The sequence below is a fragment of the Sus scrofa genome, chromosome 15 (assembly GCF_054392235.1).
Source record: "Sus scrofa isolate SSC_HxYL_T2T_F1_AM1 chromosome 15, Sscrofa_HxYL_maternal_Yorkshire_Landrace_v2.0, whole genome shotgun sequence".
Lineage (NCBI taxonomy): Eukaryota > Metazoa > Chordata > Mammalia > Artiodactyla > Suidae > Sus > Sus scrofa.
The window spans coordinates 92,227,418-92,249,622 of record NC_139397.1 but is presented as its reverse complement, the minus strand read 5'-3'; the positions used below and the strand labels follow the sequence as shown (position 1 = coordinate 92,249,622).

Genomic DNA, 22,205 nt, shown 5'->3' with positions numbered 1-22,205 from the left:
TGGTTTTTTTTTATTGAAGTATAGTTGATTTACAATGTATTAATTTCTGCTGTATAGCAAAGTGGTTCAGTTATAGATACATATATACATTTTTTCTTATATTTTTTCCATTGTGTTTTATCTCTGGATATTAAATATAGTTCCCTGTGCTATACAGTAGGACCTTGTTTATTTCAAATTTTAAAAACTTTTTTTTTTTTTAAGGGCTGCAGGTGTGGCATATGGAGGTCCCCAGGCTAGAGGTTATGTCAGAGCTGCAGCTTCTGGCCTACACCACAGCCACAGCAATGTGGGATCAGAGCTGCATTTTTGACCTACACCACAGCTCATGCAATGCCGGATCCTTAACCCACTGGGCGGGGCCAGGGATCAAACCCACATCTTCATGGACACTAGTTGGGTTCGTTTCTGCTGAGCCATAATGGGAACTCCCAAAAACTTCTTAAACTTCTTTTCTTCCTCTTTCTTTGAAAGGAGTCAGATTGAGATTAGGTAGGAAATCTGATTCATAGAGTTAGGTCATAAAAACTATGACCTTATGATAAATATATTTATGAATCATATTATTTCTAGAAGCAGAGATAATTGGAATTTTCTAGAAATAGTGATTTTTTTTTTTTTTTTTTTTGGTCTTTTTAGGGCCACACACACAGCAGATGGTGGTTCCCAGGCTAGGGGTTGAGCCACAGCAATGCCAGATCCAAGCCGTGTCTGCAACCTACACCACAGCTCACAGCAACACTGGATCCTTAACCCACTGAGCAAGGCCAGGGGTTGAACCTGCGTCCTCATGGATACTAGTCAGATTCACAGAAACAATGATTCTTAACGTCCTGTTCATGGATGGTCTTCAGAGTTTCCTGAACTTGCTAAAATATAATGCAAAATGAGTGAATTTGTATCTGCATTTTTCTGGGGAGAAATTACAGGTTTTCAGAAAAGTCTGTGACTTCATAAAGGTTAAATATCAGTTAAAAGTTTAACTACTTTTAATTTAACAGAATCAAAGGCTTTGATAATGTTTAATTTATTCCGAGTAGCCAGCCCTTCCTCATTTAACATTTAAGGAAAATGAACTCCAGAGAGGTTGATTGACTTGCCCAATGGCACAAGATTAGTTCTCTTAATTTTTAGTTCTTTTTCCCTGTAATCATTTTAAAAATTACCTTTTCTCCATTGTTCTGTTTCCCACCCTTTTACCCAGGGCAGTGATAGAAAGTTAGAATAGTTCAGGAGTTCCCACTGTGGCACAGTAGGTTAAGAATCCCACTGAAGCAGCTTGGGTCCCTGCAAAGGTGCAGGTTTGATACCCAGCCAGGTGCAGTGGGTTAAAGGATCTGGCATTGCCCTAGCTGCAGCATAGATCACAGCTGCAACTCGGATTCAGTCCCTGACCCAGGAACTTCTGTTTGCTGTGGGTGCAACCATTAAAAAAACATTGAATAATTCAGTTGGTACGTTTTTCCGAGCTCCAGGAAGGTATTCCTTGGTTCTGTTGTAGTTTTTTGATGATGAGTCCTTATAGGTATGTAACTTAAAATAACACTATATAGTATTATTTATAATTACACCAGACTAGATCTCAATTAAGAACTCACATAAGGAAGTTGCTGATTGAGTTAAGTGGGAGGAAAAGTGGGTTTAAGAGTGATCAATACCATGCCCTTTTTGTGCTCTTCCACTACCCCCTTGTTTTCTTAGCCCCCTTCTCTTCTATGCTGCTTTTCCTCCAATAGATAGTAACAAAAGCAAAAGTGTGTTCATGAAGGTGCTTGCTATGGAGAACCATGTAGAAGCAGCATTGTATAGTATCTATGGCATGATGAGTTGTCTAAAAGTAAGAGCCAAGCATTGTTGGTGAGATTGTGGCTGAAACTTTGAAGTTCTGATTATATAATGAAAAGCAAAATGATTTTGTGCATTAAATGCAGATCAGGGACTATTATTGTGTGATGTAATCTGAACTATTTTGACAGTTGCTTGTTTGAAACTGTAACTTCTAGAATGCTAGTTTCTATATTTAGCTCTGTCAGAATTTCATCAGGAAGCTCTATTCTCCTGTAATGTGGAAAACTGTATTTTCTTTTCTTAATTTTTCACAAGTGTTTTCCTTTAATAGTCTACATAAATATAGAAAAACCTCTTACGAAGTAATCTTGGTGGTTTAAAAATTACAAAATTAATGTATTAATATTTTGAAATTTTGTTAGTTTGTATTCAGTAAATTATTATTATTATTATTAATTGGCTTTTTAGGGCCACTCCTGAGGCATATGGAAGTTCCCAGGCTAGGTGTTGAATTGGAGCTGCAGTTGCCAGCCCACACCATAGCCACAGCAACATGGGATCCAAGCCCCATTTCTAACCTACACCACAGCTCAGAGCAACGCCAGACCCTTAACCCACTGAACAAGGCCAGGGATCTAATATGTTCCTCATGGATACTATTTGGGCTCATTACTGCTGAGCCACAACAGGAACTCCAACCCTGGATTACTTTAAAGCAAATTTCTGATGATGTATTTCATCTGTAAATATCTTAATATGTATTTCCAAAAGATAAGAAAAATGACCAAGCCAAAACAAAACAAAACCTCCTCAGAAATATTAATGTCTTAATGTCATTGGGTATTTGGATTATATCAATATTTGATTTTCTTATAAATTAAATTAAAAAAATTGTTTTGCTTGAATCAGAATCCAAATAAGGGAGTTCCTGTTGTGGCTCAGCAGTAACAAATCTGCCTAGTATCCATGAGTACACATTTGATCCAGATCTAGTGCATTGATGTGGCTGTGGCAGCTGCGGCTCTGATGCAGCCCCTTCCCTGGGACCTTCCATATGCCACAGGTTGGACCCTAAAAAGCAAAAAAACCCCCAAAACCCCCCAAAAAAACAAAACCAAAAAAAAAAACCCCAAAAGGAATCCAAATAAGATCTGTATTGTATCTTGTAATTAATTAATTGCTATATCTGCACCCTTGGCACATGGAAGTTCTCAGGCTATGGGTCAAATCAGGAACTGTAGCTGCTGGCCTACACCACAGCAATGCCAGATCCGAGCCATGTCTGCAACTTATCCACAGATCACAGCAATACTGGATCCTTAGCCCACTGAGCGAGGCCAGGGATCGAAACTGCATTCCCAGGGATTGCAGGGATTTGTTACCGCAGAGCCATGACGGGAACTACTTAGGTCTTTAATGAGGTCCTCCTCCGTATCTTGAAAAGTTATTTATTTATTTATTTTTTTGGCAACTACAGATTGTTTGCCTTATATTTTCCCAGAGTCTGCATTTTTGCTGATTGTGTTTCTGTGGTAATGTTTAATTTAACATGTTCCTTTGTCCTTTGTATTTTCTGTAAATTGTTGATTACATCTAAATTAGTGGTTCTCCACACCCCCACACCATCCACAAAAATAAACTCAAAATGGCTTAAAGACTTAAATGTAGGACAAGACACCATCAAACTCCTAGAAGAGAACATAGGCAAAACATTCTCTGATATCAACCTTACAAATGTTTTCTCAGGTCAGTCTCCCAAAGCAACAGAAATAAAAGCAGAAATAAACCAATGGGACCTAATCAAGCTGACAAGCTTTTGCACAGCAAAGGAAACCATAAAAAAACAAAATAAAAAGACAATTTACAGAATGGGAGAAAATAGTCTCAAATGATGCAACTGACAAGGGCTTAATCTCTAAAATATACAAACAACTTATATAGCTCAACAGCAAAAAGGCCAGCAACCCAAATGAAAAATGGGCAAAAGACTTGGATAGACATTTCTCCAAAGAAGATCTACAGATGGCCAACAAGCACATGAAAAAATGCTCAACATCACTGATTATTAGAGAAATGCAAAGCAAAAACTGCTGTAGGTACCACCTCCCACAAGTCAGAATGGCCATCATTAATAAATCCACAAATAGCAAATGCTGGAGAGGGTGTAGAGAAAAGGGAATCCTCCTTCAGTATTGGTGGGAATGTAAGCTGGTACAACCACTATGGAAAACAGTATGGAGGTACCTCGGAAAACTAAATATAGAACTTCCGTATGATTTAGGAATCCCACTCTTGGGCATCTATCCGGACAAAACTTTCCTTGAAAAAGACACATGTACCCATGTGTTCATTGCAGCACTATTCACAATAGTCAAGACATGGAAACAACCTAAATGTGCATGACAGATGACTGGATGAAGAAGATGTGGTATATACACACAGTGGAATACTACTCAGCCATAAAAAAGAACAAAATAATGCCACAACACAGTAACTGCAGCAACCTGGATGGAACTAGAGACTCTCATACTGAGTGAAGTAAGTCAGAAAGAGAAAGACAAATACTATATGATATCATTTATATCTGGAATCTGATATATGGCATAAATGAACCTTTCCACAGAAAAGAAAATCACAGACATGGAGAACAGACTTGTGATTACCAAGGGGGAGGGAGTGTGATGGACTGGGAATTTGGAATTAATAGATGCAAACTACTGCTTTTGGAATGGATAAGCAATGAGATCCTGTTGTATAGCACTGGGAACTATATCTAGTCACTTATGATTGGAGCATGATAATGTGAAAAAAGAATGTATGTGTGACTGGGTCACCATGCTATGCAGTAGAAAATTGACAAAACACTATAAACCAGCTGTAATGGAAAAAATAAAAATCATTATAAAAAATAAATTAGTGGTTCTCAGTGTGGTAAATGGTATTGGCATCTAGTCCATAGAGTCCAGTAATGCTGTTAAACATGATGCAATGCACAGGAGGCTCCCACAACAAAGAATTATCCAGCTTAAAATGGCACTTTTGAGTGCCAAGGTTTAGAAATTCTGCTATAGAGACTTGATCAGATTCACGTGTAATTATTTTTGGTCTGGTATCTCTCTTGATGTTAGGGTCTATTGATTATTGCCCAGGTCCATTAATGTGTTAGGGGTTTACAATGGGTAGTGATCTGTCATTCTTTTTTTTTTTTTTTTTTGTATTTTTAAAAAATTTAAGTATAGTTGATCAACAATGTTATACCAGTTTCTGCTAGACAGCAAAGTGACCCAGCCACACATGTATATACATTCCCCCTCTTATGCCATCTTCCATCGTGGTCCATCCCAAGAGACTGGATATAGTTCTTTGTGCTGTATAGCAGGACCTCGCTGCTCATCCATTCCAAACATAATAGTTTGCATCTACCAACCACAAAATTCCCTGTCCATCCCATTCCCTCCCCCTTCTGCCTAGCCAACCACAAGTCTGTACTCTATGTTTGTGAGTCTGTTTCTGTTTTGTAGGTAGGTTCATTTGTGCCACATTTTAGACTCCACATATAAGAGCTATCATATGGTATTTGCCTTTCCGTTTCTGACTTACTTCATTTAGTATTATAATCTCTAGTTGCATCCATGTTGCTGCAGATGGTATTATTTCATTATTTTTGATGGTTGAGTAGTAATCCATTGTATATATGTACCACATCTTCTTAATCTACTCATCTCTTAGTGGACATTTATATAAATAAATTTCTATAAAATATAGAAGCAATCTAAGCTTCTATATTTTGGCTATTGTGAACAGTGCTGCTGTGAACATATGGGTGGATATGTTTTTGTTTTTGTTTTTGTTTTTTAGGGCTGAACCTGTAGTCTATGGAAGTTCCCAGCCTAGGGGTCCAGTCAGAGCTGCCACTGCTAGCCTATGCCATAGCCACAGCAACTCAGGATCTGAGCCACGCCTGTGAACATCTATCATTCTTTTTTAAAAAATTTTTATTGAAATACAGTTGATTTATAGTGTTGTGTTAATTTTTTCTGTAAAGCAAAGTGATTTAGTTATGTATATATATATATAACATATATAAAAATATATACTTTTTCATATTCTTTTCCATTATGGCTTGTCACAGGATATTGAATATGGTTCTTGTGCTACACAGTGGGACCTAATTTATCCATCCTATACATAATAGTTTTCCTCTGCTAATCCCGAACTCCCAGTTCTTCCTTCCACCACCCTCTCCCCGTTGGTAACCACAACTCTGTTCTATATACCCATGAGTCTGTTTTTGTTTCATAGATATGTTGATTTGTGTCGGGTTTTCTGTTTGTTTCTTTGGCTGAGCTTGTGGCATGCAAAAATTACTGCTCCAGGGATTGAACTTGCGCTGCAGCAGTGACCTGAGCCATAGCAGTGACAACACCAGATTCTTAACTGCTAGACCACTAGGGAACTCTGATTTGTGTCTACTTTAGATTCCACATATAAGAGATAATGATGTGGTATTTGTCTTTCTTTTTCCAACTTACTTCACACTATGATAAGCTCTAGGTCCATCCGTGTCACTGCAAATGGCATAATTTTATTATTTTTACTTATTTTTTATTATTATTTTCTGGCTTTTTAGGGCCACACCCACAGCATATGGAGGTTCCCAGGCTAGGGGTCCACTCGGAGCTACAGGTGCCGGCCTATGCCACAGCCACAGCAACACAGGATCTGAGCTGCATCTGTGACCTACACCATAGCTCACGGCAATGGCAGATCCTTAACCCACTGAGCAAGGCCAGGGATCGAACCCGCAGCCTCATGGTTCCTAGTTGGATTAGTTTCCGCTGCGCCATGATGGGAACTCTTGTGCGTAACCTGTTTGATCCATTTATCTGTTGATAGATATTTAGGTTGTTTCCATGTCTTGGCTGTCATGAATAGTGCTGCTATGAACATAGAAATTCATTTATCTTTTTTTTTTTTTTTGGATTTTTTTTCTTTTTTTTCTTTTTAAGCTGCCCTGCAGCATATGGAGTTCCTGGGTCAGGGATAAGATCTGAGCCACAGTTGCAGCTTAACCTGTGGCCACGGCAATGCCAGATCCTTAACCCACTGTGCCATGCTGGGGATCGAACCTATGTCCCAGTGCTCCCAAGATGCTGCTGATCCTGTTGTGCCACAGTGGGAACTCCCACATATCTTTTTGAATTATAGTTTTGTCTGGGTATATGCTTAGGAGTGGGATTGCTGAATCAAATGGCAACTCTATTTTTAGTTTTCTTGAAAAAGCTTCACACTTTTCCACAGTGTCTGCACCAGTTTACATTCCTATGAATAATGTAGGAGGGCTCCCTTTTCTCCACACCCTCTTCATCATTTATTATTTGTAGACTTTTAAATGATGGCCATTCTGACCAGTGTGAGGTGGTACCTTATTGCAGTTTTGGTTTTCATTTCTCTAAAAATAGCGATGTTGAGCATCTTTTCATGTGCATATTGGCCATCTGTATGTCTCTGGAGAAATATCTATTTAGGTCATCTTCCATTTTTCAATTGGTTTCTTTTTTGTTGTTGAATTATATAAGTTGTTTGTATATTTTGAAGATAAAGCCCTTGTTGGTTACATTGTTTGCAAATATTTTCTCCCATTCTGTAGGATGTCTTTTTGTTTTTTTATGGCATTTTTTGCTGTGCAAAACTTGTAAGTTTGACTAGGTCCCACCAGTTTATTTTTGCTGGGATTTCAATTGTTTTAGGAGACTGATCTAAGAAAACATTGGTACAATTTATGTCAGAGAATGCTTTGCTTATGTTCTCTTCTAGAAGTTTTATGGTGTCTTGTCCTTTAAAAAAAAAAAAAAAAAAAGCAAATATATTTTGGAGTGTGCCCATTGTTGCATAATGGGATCAGTGAATCTGGAGTTGCTGCAGCTTAGTTTGCGACTGCTGCTCGGATCTAAACCCTGGCCTGGGAAGCTCCATATGCTGCAGGGCAGCCAAAAATGCTGTACCTGTGGCATGTGGAAATTCCTGTACCATGGATTAAACCCAAGCCACTGCAGTGACAATACCAGATCCTTAACTACCATGGCACAAGGGAACTCCGGTGTCTTATCTTAAGTATAAGACAAGTAAATATAAGTCTTTAAGCTATTTTGAGTTTATTTTTTGTATGGTGTGAAGATGTGTTGTAGCTTCATTGATTTACATGCAGCTGTCTAACTCCCCACCACTTGCTAAAGAGCCTGTCTTTTCCTGATTGTATAGTTTTGCCTCCTTTGTCGAAGATTGTCTATAGGTGTGTGGATTTATTTCTGGTCTGTCTCATGTCCCATTGATCCATATGTCAATTTTTGCCCAATACTTTGTTGTTTTGATTACTATAGCCTTGTAGTATTGTCTGAAGTCTGGGAAGGTTATGCCTTCTGCTTTGCTCTTTTTCCTAAGGATAGCTTTGGCAATTGAGTCGTTTATGGTTCCATATAAATTTTAGGATTATTTATCCTAGTTCTGTGAAAAATGTCATGAGTAATTTGATAGGGATTGCATTAAATCTGTATATTGCTTTGGGTAGTATTGCCATTTTTAACAACATTAGTTCTTCCAATCCAAGAGCATGGGATTTCTTTTCATCTGTTTGCATCCTCTTTAGTTTCCTTTATTAATATTTTATAGTTCCCAGCATATGTCTTTTACCTCCTTGGCGAGGTTTATTCCTAAGTACTTTTTTTTTTTTAATTTTTATTTTTTAGCTGCACTTGTGGCATGCAGAAGTTCCCAAGCCAGGGATCAAATCCACACCACAGTAGCAACCTGAGCCATAGAAGTGACAACACTGGATCCCTAACCTGCTGTGCCATCAGGGAACTCCTGATGTGATTTTAAAAGCGATTGTTTGGGAGCTCCCACTGTGGTACAGTGGGTTAAGGATCCAGCATTGCTGCAGCTGTGGTATAGGTTGCAGCTCCAGCTTGGATTTGATCCCTGGCCTGGGAACTTCCATGTGCCACATGTGCATATAGTGACAATTTTACCTCTTCCTTACCAATTTGAATACCTTTTGTTTTTCTTATCTGACTGCTGTTTCTGGTACTTCCAGTACGATGTTGAAGAGAAGTGATGAGAGTGGGCATCCTTGTCCTATTCCAGAGTTTAGCAAGAAGGCTTTTAGTGTTTCACCATTGAGTATCATATTGGCTGTGGGTTTGTCATAAACAGCTTTTATCATGTTGAGATATGTTCCCTTTATACCAACTTTTGTAAGGGTTTTTAGCATAAATGGATATTGAATCTATCAAAGACTTTTTCTGCATCTATTGAGATGACCATGTGGTTTTGTCTTTTCTTTTTTTTTTTTTTTTTATTTTCCCACTGTACAGCAAGGGGGTCAGGTCATCCTTAGATGTATACATTGCAGTTACAGTTTTTTCCCCCACCCTTTCTTCTGTTGCGACATGAGTATCTAGACATAGTTCTCAATGCTATTCAGCAGGATCTCCTTATAAATCTATTCTAGGTTGTGTCTGATAAGCCCAAGCTCCCGATCCCTCCCACTCCCTCCCCCTCCCATCAGGCAACCACAAGTCTCTTCTCCAAGTCCATGATTTTCTTTTCCGAGGAGATGTTCATTTGTGCTGGATATTAGATTCCAGTTATAAGTGATATCATATGGTATTTGTCTTTGTCTTTCTGGCTCATTTCACTCAGTATGAGATTCTCTAGTTCCATCCATGTTGCTGCAAATGGCATTATGTCATCCTTTTTTATGGCTGAGTAGTATTCCATTGTGTATATATACCACATCTTCCGAATATTGAAGGTTTTTGCCTTTTTATCCACTCAGCCACTCTGTGTCTTTTGATTGGGGCATTCAGTCCATTGACATTTAAGGTGATAATTGATAGATGATTATTTATTACCATTGATATGGTGTATTACCTCAGTTGATTTGCATATGTTTAACCATCCTTGTGACCTTGGAATGAATCCAACTTGGTCATGGTGTATGACCTTTTTGATATGTTGTTGGATTTGGTTTGCTAATATTTTATTGAGAATTTTTGCATCTATATTCATCAAGGATATTGTCCTGTAATTTTCTTTTTTGGTAGTGTCTTTGTCTGGGTTTTGTATCAGGCTGATAGTAGCCTCATAGAATATCTTTGGGAGTGTTCCTTCCTTTTCAGTCTTTTGGAAGAGTTTGAAAAGGATTGGTAGAACTTCTTTGTATGTTTGGTAGAATTCCGCAATGAAATCATCTGGTCCTGGACTTTTTTTTTTTTTTTTTTTGTCTTTTTGCTATTTCTTGGGCCGCTCCTGCGACATATGGAGGTTCCCAGGCTAGGGGTCCAATTGGAGCTGTAGCCACCGGCCTACACCAGAGCCACAGCAACTCGGGATCCGAGCCGCATCTGCAACCTACACCACAGCTCACGGCAACGCTGGATCATTAACCCACTGAGCAAGGGCAGGGACTGAACCCGCAACCTCATGGTTCCTAGTCGGATTCGTTAACCACTGCGCCACGACGGGAACTCCTGGTCCTGGACTTTTGATTGTATCTTTCTTTATTATCTGGAATACTTCCATAAAGAGAAACTTCCTTTCATCAGTTTTTTGGTTACCCTGTGCTATTGTTCATACAGTAAAGGCAGGTTACCAGACAATAATATTTTATATTTTATTCCAGATTGATCTCCTATCAAGAATTTTTGGCATTTGAATCTGTTTTATGTGCTCCAGATTCCATGTTCATAGTGGCTTTCCAATTATTTGACAAGAGTGGAAATGGAGAGGTGACGTTTGGTAAGAAAAAGAAAAGATTATATAGTTAAGTCAAGTTAGTAAGTCTGGTTCAGTCTTTAATTGCTAAATTTAGTAACTGCACAGAGATTACTGCCTTTTTAAGAGCTAGTCAATAAATGAAGTATGAATTTTCTAAAAGGATTTACATAGATAAAATTTAAATGGTTTTATTTTCTTTAAAGTATTAGACTATTGGAAAAATTAAGGAATCTAGGAATGTTGTTGCTTCAGCTCATTAAGTCTCTGCCAATTTCACATTCCTGAAGTAGGTGGTATAAAATTATCTTGTTAGGGGCCAGCCTGGGCAAAATTTTCATGAAACAGACTGAACAACATAGACTAATCATCTCATTCTTTAAGGGATTTTTGACTGGATAGTTCATAATTTCTTTTTAGCTTCTTTGGAAAATTGCTACAGTGTCATTTTAACACCCAAGAATGGACCTAAAGGAGAGAGTTAGGGCAAGACTAGTTAGCGTTTTCTGAACCCCCATTTTAGATTTTTTGGCTTTAGGAAACAAGGCTAGGATATTAAAGTTGCCATGTGAATTGGATGTAGAAATCAATTTAGGAGTTCCCGTCGTGGCTCAGTGGTTAACGAATCCAACTAGGAACCATGAGGTTGCGGGTTTGATCCCTGGCCTTGCTCAGTGGGTTAAGGATCCGGCATTGCCGTGAGCTGTGGTATAGGTTGCAGACGCGGCTTGGATCCAGCGTTGCTGTGGCTGTGGTGTAGGCCGGCGGCTACGGCTCCAATTTGACCCCTAGCCTGGGAACCTCCATATGCCATGGGAGCGGCCCAAGAAATGGCAAAAAGACAAAAAAAAAAAAAAAAAGAAAAAAGATATCAATTTAAATGCTTTTGTAGGCACATAATCTAGCATATTGTGGATGTCTCAAAGCATATAAACTATTAGGAATTCTATTTGTAGCCATATGTTAGTTTTTTAAAGAGACTTACTTGCAGAAATTAGTTTGTGTTTAGTAAGAGTATCAGTTTTTCCTGTAATAGGTTTTTCAGTAAAAATAATTTAGTGTTTTCAAGGACGTAGAGCACTCCTCCCTTTTTAAAAAGTTTTTTGGATTTTTAAAAAATTGTGCTAAAGCAATGCATAGCATAAACCTTAGCATCTTAGCCATTTATAAGTGTACAGTTCAGTAAAGTATATTTACATTGTCGTGAATCAGATTTCTAAAACTTTTTCGTCTCGTAAAATTGAGTTTAAGGCCCTTTTGTAGTATGAATTGGCATCTATATGTGGTAGAAAAACTTGAAAATCAGGCTTCCCTTGAGCCATGGTGCTACATATTTATTCACTGTAATGTTTGTTATAAAACAAATATCCTCTAGTTAAACCCAAAGGAAGAAGTATCACTGCTATGGTAAGAATGTGAGAAAGTCCAAGTATTTGAAAGGACTGGTGGTTCCTTTGCCATCATCTCAGTGGGCACACAGTCTAGCTTGGCATTGATTGTTTCCTTCCTTCTGCCACTGACCCAGTTGTCTTCAGTATAAGATTTTCCCAAATAAATAGAGCTCTTTAGGTTTTTGTGTATATCTTGTCATTCTCCCTGCTTTAGAGCAGACTCTGGCCATTCTGCCTCCTAAAGAATGTTGACTTTCCTCAGAAACACCTAGATTTTATAGTTTAAAGCATAAAAATTTATTACCTCATCATTCAGCATTAAAACTGTACTACTAAGAATGCTACATTTTCTGTTTTCAGTAGGTATCACCACACATGCTCATATGTGCAGAAATGGCTTGGGAAGTAACTTGATATAACTATCTGCATTAGTGACAGTATACCTGTGCTTCTATCCTCTGTCCATTGCTTAAAAATTAGATTTCTCTTACATACATAATAAAAAAAAATTAGATTTCTCAAAACCAAATTCTAATTTATCTTGTCCCCTTTACCTTGGTATCATGATTCTTTGTCTCTCTTCCATTTGATTGTGCTTCCCAATTTCTATTTTAAGAAATAAGTCACTCAAGTCAGTTTATTCAACAGACTAACTATAGAGACTCATGCCACTGTTGATTAGTACATTAAAATGTATAGGAGGTAGCTGAGTAGTTTATACACACCTTATTATTTCATGCAAATGAAAGCTTGTAGTTATTAGATGCCAATGTTGGCGTTTTCTAGATCTTTTGTTTTTCTTTCAGACAATGATTTATGATTAAAATTTCAAGAAAATGTAGATAGGATTAAAAGCAGAACAAATCAGTTTTAGTTTTTATAGCACCTTGGGATGAACTGAAGAACCCTTCAGAATCCCTCATTCTTTTGCTCCATAATCTTAGAGATAGGAAGATTCTTATGGAGTAAGATAGAGTTGAACCCCTTTCAACATTGTCCTTGTGGTTCCTGGCCAACTGGATGGTTCTCTTGATGGTGCTCATCTGTTTCTTGGGGACCTTGGCCATTTCCCCTCCCTGCCCTCCCTCCCTATTTTGAGGGTCCATTTTTCATCAAAGCTTCTTAACTAAAATGAAAAGAATTGTAATGAAGGAAAAATTTAATTTTACGTTAAGAAAAAAAGAAAGGCATTGAAACTGTTACAAATGCTTTTTAACAAGATTTCTAAAGCCCACTCATTTCAGGCTGTATTTGCGACTACCAAATTTCAGCATAAGGAAATAATTAACTTGGAGTTTATTTTAATAGGATTTTGGATCTGTGATAAAGGTCAGTTTTCATGTTTGTACTCAAAATGAATCGTACTTATGTATTTATAGACATATGTTTTGGTAAAAGGAAATTTTAGATGTATTCTAACTCACGATCCTTTTCACCAAATGGCCTTATGTTTTCTGGTTTGGAGCTTATTTAAAGTATAGTTTTTCCTTGTGCACATCAGGAAAGAAAGGTGGGAGAGAATACTGAATGCAAGGTGTAGTGGTGTGGGGCAAAACTATTATGCCATTGGTATATCTCATGGACTATGATGATGATGATGTTATCTGTGTACTTGTATATATTGTTCTCATCTATGCTTTTGTTTTTTTAGATACGCTTTTTACACACATCAAATTGTGTACTTAAATTGTGTGCATCTTTGCGCATATATATATATATACATATATTTGGTAATATTGAATAACGTTTACTTGAATGCTGGACAAGTTTTTTTCTTTTTTTAAGTAGAGATACCTCTGCTCTGAGGGAGAGGACTTACACTGAGACCTTGATAATCCATTTCAGAATGTATAAGCTCAAGAGAGGGTTCTGGAGTTTTTAAAAGAGTGAATAAAATCATTAGTTGTTTCTTCTTTGGTGTTCTTTTAATGAAACTTTTAATGCATGCTGTGGATGATTACTTAATGGCTTGAATATCTGCTACTGCCTGGTGGCATGAGCCTTATAGGGGCCATTGCATGACTGGTATGTGCTAGGTATAGTGTAAACTTGCCTTGGTCTCACTATTGTCCACTAGTGTACTAGATATTGTGCTCAATAGAATTAGACTGAGGCTAGATAACCAGCTATTCTACATTGTGTTGTCAGTACTTGCCATGCATTTGTCCCAAGTTAAAAAAAAAAAAAAAAGCCTATTATTTTAACAAGATTGTAATCATTCTAAAAAATATCCAATAAACACTCTTATCTATTAACAAATAAATGAATATAAAACATGTTATATATTCTGAATTTCTATTGAAAATCTCATCAACATTGTGTTCCAAAGTGTTTGCCTCGGAAGGAAAATTTTCCAGGGGCACATCTTTATTCCTTAACTGTAGAACCCTCAAAAAGTAGGGCTTCCTTTTGATTTTGTACTGTGTTTGACCACCAATATGTATAGCAAATAAAAATGTGTTGCATTTGTGCCTCCAAAATACTTTTTTCTCTAAGGGGAATAATAGATTGGGATGTTTTAGGCATGACCACTGCTATTGTTAAAAATTCAATTGAGATGGAAGTGTTGATACAAAAAATGTCATATTCTCTCTCTCTCAGTGGAAACAAAGTTGTAGACATGGTTTAATATGGAATTCTTTCAAAATAAATACCTAGTTCAATTTCCTAAGAATTAGAGTTTCACTTTGGTGTTCAAATTAAATCAGGAAAAAAATTTGAGACTCCTTTCACATATCACAGGGAGGGTTGTATTAATTCTCAAGGCTATAGAGTAGCTTAGAGTTAGAGAGGACATGGTGTTACTACTTGGTTTTAAGCCATTTGGTGATCGATTGTTGAAGCATCTAGCTTTTATAGTAATAGATGCTCTTTAAATGTAAACTCATTTTTCCTGAGAAATGGACCTTTACATATATTTGGCAGCGGGACTACTCGGTTGACTGTACAGTAATCCCCTTTGGAGGTAGGTAAAGGGTTAATAGAAATACTTTCCCTCAGTAAAACAGAGCAGGTTACCCAGGAAACTAATAACCCACCTGGAAGGAGAACAGTGAGGTCTGGCCTGACATGCTGTGTTGGCTGGGCCTTCTACAAGTTCCTGTTGTTGATCTTTTTGTTGTTGTTGTTTGTTTTCCCTTGTTTTCTTTTTTGGTCTCTTAGTTGTTCCTCTTCTTTCCCCCCAAGTTTTCCTTCACTGAGGAACTCTTTACTTCCATAAGTCTTGCCATTGTTTTTGTTCAGTAATAATCAAGGTTATTCATTGTTCATGGTGGGAGTTCTTCTGAAAGCCTCTCTGACTTCACTTTAAGAACTGTGCAGGTGAAACTCAGCTATTGAGGACTTTTTTTTCCCCTGACAATAAAAATGTTTGGTCTCAAGCCTGTAAGTTGGAAGCAGTGGCTCCTGCTGGGCTGGAATCCTTGGAATCAGGATGTCGTTGGGCTGATGGTAGGTGGGCTGTGTCACAGGGCTGATGGCTTGTATACCTACAGGAGGAGTTCTCTGGCCACACCGTTGGTACAGCAGCTCCTTCCAGGCTCATTCATGGAACAGGCATGGTGGCAGTCTTGGAGAAGAGTGCCAGCCCCGGTCAGAGGTAATTTTGTACTGCAGAAAGGTGAACAAGAACAATAGGAAGCTCCCATAAGGACCAGGGGAGGGATGAGGGTGGATGAGATGGGGAGACACAGTATGGGCTACTGGGGAAATGATAACCTCTGTTAAGACATATTGACATAATATCTATGCTTCAATGTGTATTTCATCTAGTCCAATCATCATAAGTGACTGCTACAGCTAAACTGACTAATGTTATATGTCTGTGAACATTTTTACTTAACCATTTTCACCATTACCTGCCCTCCTGATAAATCGTTGGGCTCCTCGCCTTTAAACAATAATGACAGGCTACTTTTGCATCTGACCCCAGTTCCCCTTTCAGAGGAATTATAAACCATCTCTTTCATAAGCCCACGCTCTGCAGGAAGTGAAAAAGTGGGCTGTTGTTTTCTATATGTCAGAAAACGAATGGATTCCTATTTCCATTAGCAAGGCCACCCTAGTATAAAACACTAGATCATGATCTTGCTGCCAGTAAGATGTGACTGTCATATCCCTTTCATCCATGCCAGAACTGTGGCCACTGAAATAGCACTCCTTGGAGAACTAAAGACCCTTGTTTGCCACTGGAAAGACGGGATTCTCTCTGGGGGGAAAACTTGCTTTGTGGTTTCAGTTGGATAAATTGGGAGATTATTTGAGATTATTGGTGTTCCCTTTCATGTCATGCAGAACATGATAAAACTGAGTAAGATGAAGAACATGAGTTCTTTGGGCTTTTGCCTCACACAAGTCAAGTATAAGCTGTCTCTCCAGTTTTGGAGCTTTAAATTTTTTTTTTTTTTTTTTTTTTTTTTTTTTTTTTTGGGTAAGGACATCCTGGTAAAAGTCAGTGAAAGTTATGGATTTGACTTCCAAACAATAGTTGTACTAACTATTTCAGTAAGCTTCCTGATTTAGCCTTAGGCAGCTGGTAGTGGAAATAATAACAGAAGGGAAGTGGGCTACATCAGGAGGTGCCAAGTAGGTTTGAAATTTTGTTAGTTCTAGAAACTGTAGTTGTAACCTATGCCATGGCTAAAATAAAAGTGTTTGGGAGTAGTTAATAAACCACAGCACATAATAATGGTTATAATAAAACCATATACGAAGCTGTCAATTGACCAGTGTGGGAGAAGTGGGAAGAAATGTTCAGACAAATACTCATGGAAAATAACACTTCTGTATTTGACGAAATGAATATGAGTAGTTTAAGCCATCATTTTAATTGTTTCAAAGGTACAGCGAGATCTTATTTAGAGATTGCTAGGAGATTTACAAAATAGGATTTTAGTTAAAAGTTTTTATGTTAGAGCTATTTTTCTGAGCTATTTTTTTACATATTGCAGTTTGGGTTTAGAAATATCATTTTTGTAATAGAAAATTTTCATAGTTAATTGAATTTTCTTAAGTTTGAAAAATTTTGAATCTTTGGCTTTATTTGATAATAGTTTCACACTTGAGATTCTGATATTTTCTAGTCATACAAAGGGAATTCAACTTTATTATTGTATAATATGTACATATATATGTATTTTTTTTTTTTGCTGCATCCATGGCATATGGAAGTTCCCTGGCCAGGGATCAAACCCATGCCACCACAGCAACCCAAGGTGCTGCAATAGCAATGCCAGATCTTTAACCCACTTGCCACAAAGTAACTCTGCAGTGTGTATGTTTGTTATCAAATAGTTGATTTGGGGGAGCTGTGACCTTTAAAACAAAGGTTATATGATAATTTATTCCCTTTAATAATTTATCTTAATATTCCTTAAATGTATGTTGTAATTTATCTTTAATTTCTTCATAATTCCCTTAGTTTAATGCTTTGTTAGAATTTAAAAATAAGAAATCAAATTAATTAATTTGGAAACAGAAGCAGCTAATTAATTAAGTTAGGATCCTAAAAATCTTTGCTAATCTGTCATAATAATTTTAGCTCTAAATATTTTTTCCAATCTGTGTTTTAGTTATTTTTGTAAACTTTAACATGTTTTACAACTTGTCGAAGTTTCATATAGATTTAAGGGTAATATTTTTGTGTTGTTTAGGATCCCATGAATTGCTACTGAGTTAATCCTTTGCTTTTATAAACAAAAATTCATATATTTAATTTGTATTTATAGAATGTGAAAATAATTGACATAATTTGAAAACTCTGAAATACTGTTACTACTTAGGCAAGAAATAAATACTGCGTTCTATTTGAAAGAAAAGATGAGAATCCCATCTCCCCAGTGACATCCAATGCCTTCTTCCAACTTATTGATTGCTATGACTTATTCAGAGCTGCCATATTGAGTCCAGACTGGTAGGATTTCCAGTTCAGGATTCTTATACTTCCCCTATCCCCCACCATAACAATGCTTTTACTTAAAAAAAAAAAAAAAAAAAAAAAGTGAAACCAAAGGGAATCCATTAAACCATTTACAGTATGAGGTCTAAATCTTATTCAAAGAATTTGCAGAAATTAGAGAAAACAGTATAGTTGAAGATTATAAAACATTAAGCTTGTGTTTACTAATTCTTTAGTGTAATTGATAGTAGCTATTGATGGTAGAATCCTTTCACTAATATAATTGGCTTAAATTTGAAAATAATTTTGCTCTTAAGACATCAGTAAAACAGGCTTCCTGCTTTCTTTGTTAATTTTTTTTTTTTTTTTTTTTGGCATGAGCTTCTAAATTAGTCTATCCAGTCTATGCTTGTTAAAGTACCAGTCATTTGTGAATTGACTTTTATAGTTAAGTGTAGAACTGTGTAAGGAAGTGAATGACATTGTTAGTGCATGAAGACAAGCTGTCAGAGGGTTTTGGTTGTATATTACACAGTGTGACTGGTTCCTATCAAAAAGTTAGTATACTGTGTTTAGTCCTTCTTTATTTAAAAGTGAATCACTAATTTCACTTATCTTAAAATAGTTTAATAGTTGAGACTAATAATCATGGTTTTTATGGGGATTTTGAAGCTTTGTGTCAAGACCATATTTTTGACAATATCAGAAGCTTTTAATAAGGTGCTTGCTGCTGAGCTAATGATATGCTTTTGGTAGTATTTCTTATACCTATCTTCAATAGACATATTCAGGCTAGTGTGAATGTAATAATCAAGCCTCAATCAAGCCATACTTAGTATGACAAATATTGCATTATACTGTAATTTAGGTATTCATGCTTCTGATAAAGGGCTTAATTCGACTCCTTGAGGAACCGGGAAAACACTATTGATTTTATACGCAATGCAAAGTAGCAGCCATTTATAGTGCAAGATATAAATCACTTCCTAATTAAAATTAAATCAAGAGAAATTAAGAATCTCATGGCCTTATATGTAATGGTACACAATCTTAACTGTAAAATTATATTTTGTATCAATTGTGTTCCTGTGCATGGGTTTCTGAACACAAAAATTTTGCAGCTAATCTTAGAAGCAGATAATATTGACTTTTAAAATCTCTCTCAATTTCTTTCTGTAGGAACATTGCAGTGGACCAAGCTACTTATTCCAGATATAATTTATTTATTTTTGTTTTCCCTTTTAAGAAAATGTCAAAGAAATTTTTGGACAGACAATTATTCATCATCATATTCCTTTTAACTGGGACTGTGAATTTATCCGGCTACATTTTGGGCATAATCGAAAGAAGCATCTTAACTACACAGAATTCACACAGTTTCTTCAGGTGAGCTTAGTTTTTCATAACCAGTGTGAATATGTGCCATTCCTTCTCCATCTCCTTCCCTTTTAGTTTTATTACAAAAAATAGCAACCTCTGTGGCATTTCACCCCCATTTTTCATTTCCTACTCCCAGAGGCAATTTATTTAAAAATTTTTAATTGTTTCTTTCAGCGTTTTCTTTCTTTCTCTCCTTCCTTCCTTCTTTCAGGGCTGCACCTGCAGCATATGGAAGTTCCCAGGCTAGAGGTCAAATCAGATCTGTAGCTGCTAGCCTACATCATAGCAACGCCAGATCCGAGCTGCATCTGAGGCCTACACCACAGCTCACAGCAATGCCAGATCCTTAACCCACTCAGCAAGGCCAGGGATGGAACCTGAGTCCTCATGGATACTAGTTGGGTTCATTACTGCTGAGCCACCAGGGGAACTCCTCAGTGTTTACTTTCATAGCTTTAAATAATAAACATGTGCTGGCACTTCTGCTTTTTAATTTCTCACTTTTAGGTATTTTTCTAATTTAATTTGAACTCTGGGACATTAGGAGCTAGCTCTTTCATCTTTCCTTCTCTATCACGGACTTGGACATTTTCTGTCCCCACTCTCCATACAATTATGTCATGATTCTGCTTAAATCAGTAATCATATTTGAATTACCACAATTTTGCAAATACCATGCATGACTAAAGTGATTACTTTTCTTAGAGATTCTAATGGTAATTCATTCTCAAACTTTGCCTCAGTAAAATCTCATTTTAATATGTTTTTTTTTTGTTGTTTTTTTTTGCCATTTCTTGGGCCGCTCCCGCGGCATATGGAGGTTCCCAGGCTAGGGGTCGAATTGGAGCTGTAGCTGCCAGCCTACACCACAGCCACAGCAATTGGGGATCTGAGCCACGTCTGCGACCTACACCACAGCTCACGGCAATGCCGGATCCTTAACCCACTGCACAAGGCGAGGGATTGAACCTGCAACCTCATGGTTCCTAGTCGGATTCATTAACCACTGAGCCACGACGGGAACTCCTCATTAATATGTTTAAAACCCAGTAGGTATTCTATCAATTTCATCCTCTAGAGCAATCCAGGAACTTTCTTTTATTAAAAAATGAGGTAAAATTCTCTTAAAATTAACCACGTGAAAGTGCACAATTTAGTAGCATCTAGTACATTTACAGTGTTGTACAGCCACCACTTTTATCTAATTCCAGAACCTTTTCATTACCCCCGAAGAAAACCATGTACTGATTTAGTAGTTACATCCCATTCTTGCTTCTCTTTAGCCCCTGACAACCACCAATTTACTTTCTGTTTCTGGATATTTCATATAAATGGAATTACACAATATGATTTTTTTGTGTCTGGCGTTTTCTTAGCGTAATGTTTTCAAGAATTATCTGTGTGTAGCATGTACTAATTATACATTCTTTTTATGGCTGAATAATATTCCATTATATGGCTATATTTTATTTTGTCTACTCATTCGTTAGTTGCCTTTAAGCTATGAATAGTGCTGCTATAAACATTGGTGTACATGTATTTGAATACCTGTTTTCAAATCTTTTGAGTATATCCTTAAAGTGCAGGATTACTGGGTCACATGGTAATCTTATGTTTAACTTTTTGAGGAACCACCAGACTGTTTTCCGTCACCCCTACACCATTTTCTTGGAACTCTCTGGCCTGCCTCACAGTCAGATGCTGGACTTTGTACTTATTACTTAGCTGTCAGTTTGTGGTCTCCCTTCACCTTCATCCTCAGGAGTCCATTTGCCCCTGTGTTATGTGGAACCTCTCATCTGCTGAATTTCATCTCTTCCTTTATTACTTCCTCTTTTTGGTAGAATACTTCCTGCACAGGTTTCCTGAGGAAAGTAAAATATTTTTTCGTGAGACTTGATATCTGAAAACCTCTGCTCTATCATTACATTTAGTTTGGCTGGGTATAGAATTTTAATAAGAATTCGTTTTCCTCCTAAGTTGAAAATGTATCTCTTTTGTGTTCTAGCTTACAGTGTTGCTACTGAGAAGACTAGTACCATTCTAATTCTTTCTTTTTTTTAAAAAAAACTTTATGGCCACACCTGTGACATATGGAAGCTCCCAGGCCAGGGATAGAATCTGAGCTACATCTGTAGCCTACACTATAGCTATGACTTATGTCATAGCTGTGGCAACACCAAATCCTTAATTCACTGCGCCTGGCCGGGGGTCAAACCAGCAATGCCGCAGAGACAAGCTGAATCATTAACTCACTGCACCATAGTAAGAATACCTGCACTACAGAAAGAACTGTGGCACAGCTGGAACTCCCCATTCTAATTTTTTATTCTGTTTTGAAGCTTTTTTTTTTTTTTTTTTTTTCCACTGGAGGGTTTTAAGATTTTTTTTTTTTTTGTCTTTTTGCTATTTCTTGGGCCGCCCCTGCAGCATATGGAGGTTCCCAGGCTAGGGGTCGAATCGGAGCCATAGCCACCGGCCTACACCACAGCCACAGCAACGCTGGATCCAAGCCGCGTCTGCAACCTATACCACAGCTCACGGCAATGCCGGATCGTTAACCCACTGAGCAAGGCCAGGGATCAAACCCGCAACCTCATGGTTCCTAGTTGGATTCGTTAACCACTGCGCCACGACGGGAACTCCAGATTTTTTTTAAATTTTTCTATTTTTAATTATTTTTTATTTTTTATTTTTTTTTGTCTTTTGTTGTTGTTGTTGTTGCTATTTCTTGGGCCGCTCCCTCGGCATTATTGTTGTTGTTGTTGTTGTTGCTATTTCTTGGGCCGCTCCCGCGGCATATGGAGGTTCCCAGGCTAGGGGTCCAATTGGAGCTGTAGCCACCAACCTACACCAGAGCCACAGCAACGCGGGATCCGAGCCGCATCTGCAACCTACACCACAGCTCACGGCAACGCCAGATCGTTAACCCACTGAGCAAGGGCAGGGACCGAACCCACAACCTCATGGTTCCT

General features: G+C 37.5%; 1 protein-coding gene across 10 annotated transcripts in view; it reads left to right on the top strand.

Moving 5' to 3' along the window:
- Nucleotides 1-22,205, top strand: part of SLC25A12 (solute carrier family 25 member 12) — a 204,055-nt gene that overhangs the window by 127,158 nt on the left and 54,692 nt on the right. For 6 of the 10 annotated variants that reach the window (XM_084999505.1, XM_084999504.1, XM_021075518.2 and 3 more), the window contains 2 exons: nucleotides 10,472-10,587; nucleotides 19,097-19,236. In XM_084999505.1, coding sequence (XP_084855631.1) covers nucleotides 10,530-10,587; nucleotides 19,097-19,236 — 198 coding nt within the window. In that variant the 5' untranslated portion in view covers nucleotides 10,472-10,529. Of the gene's footprint in view, nucleotides 1-10,471; nucleotides 10,588-15,448; nucleotides 15,553-19,096; nucleotides 19,237-22,205 lie in introns of all 10 variants that reach the window. The other 4 variants (XM_084999509.1, XM_084999508.1, XM_021075521.2 and 1 more) reach the window with 1 other exon arrangement.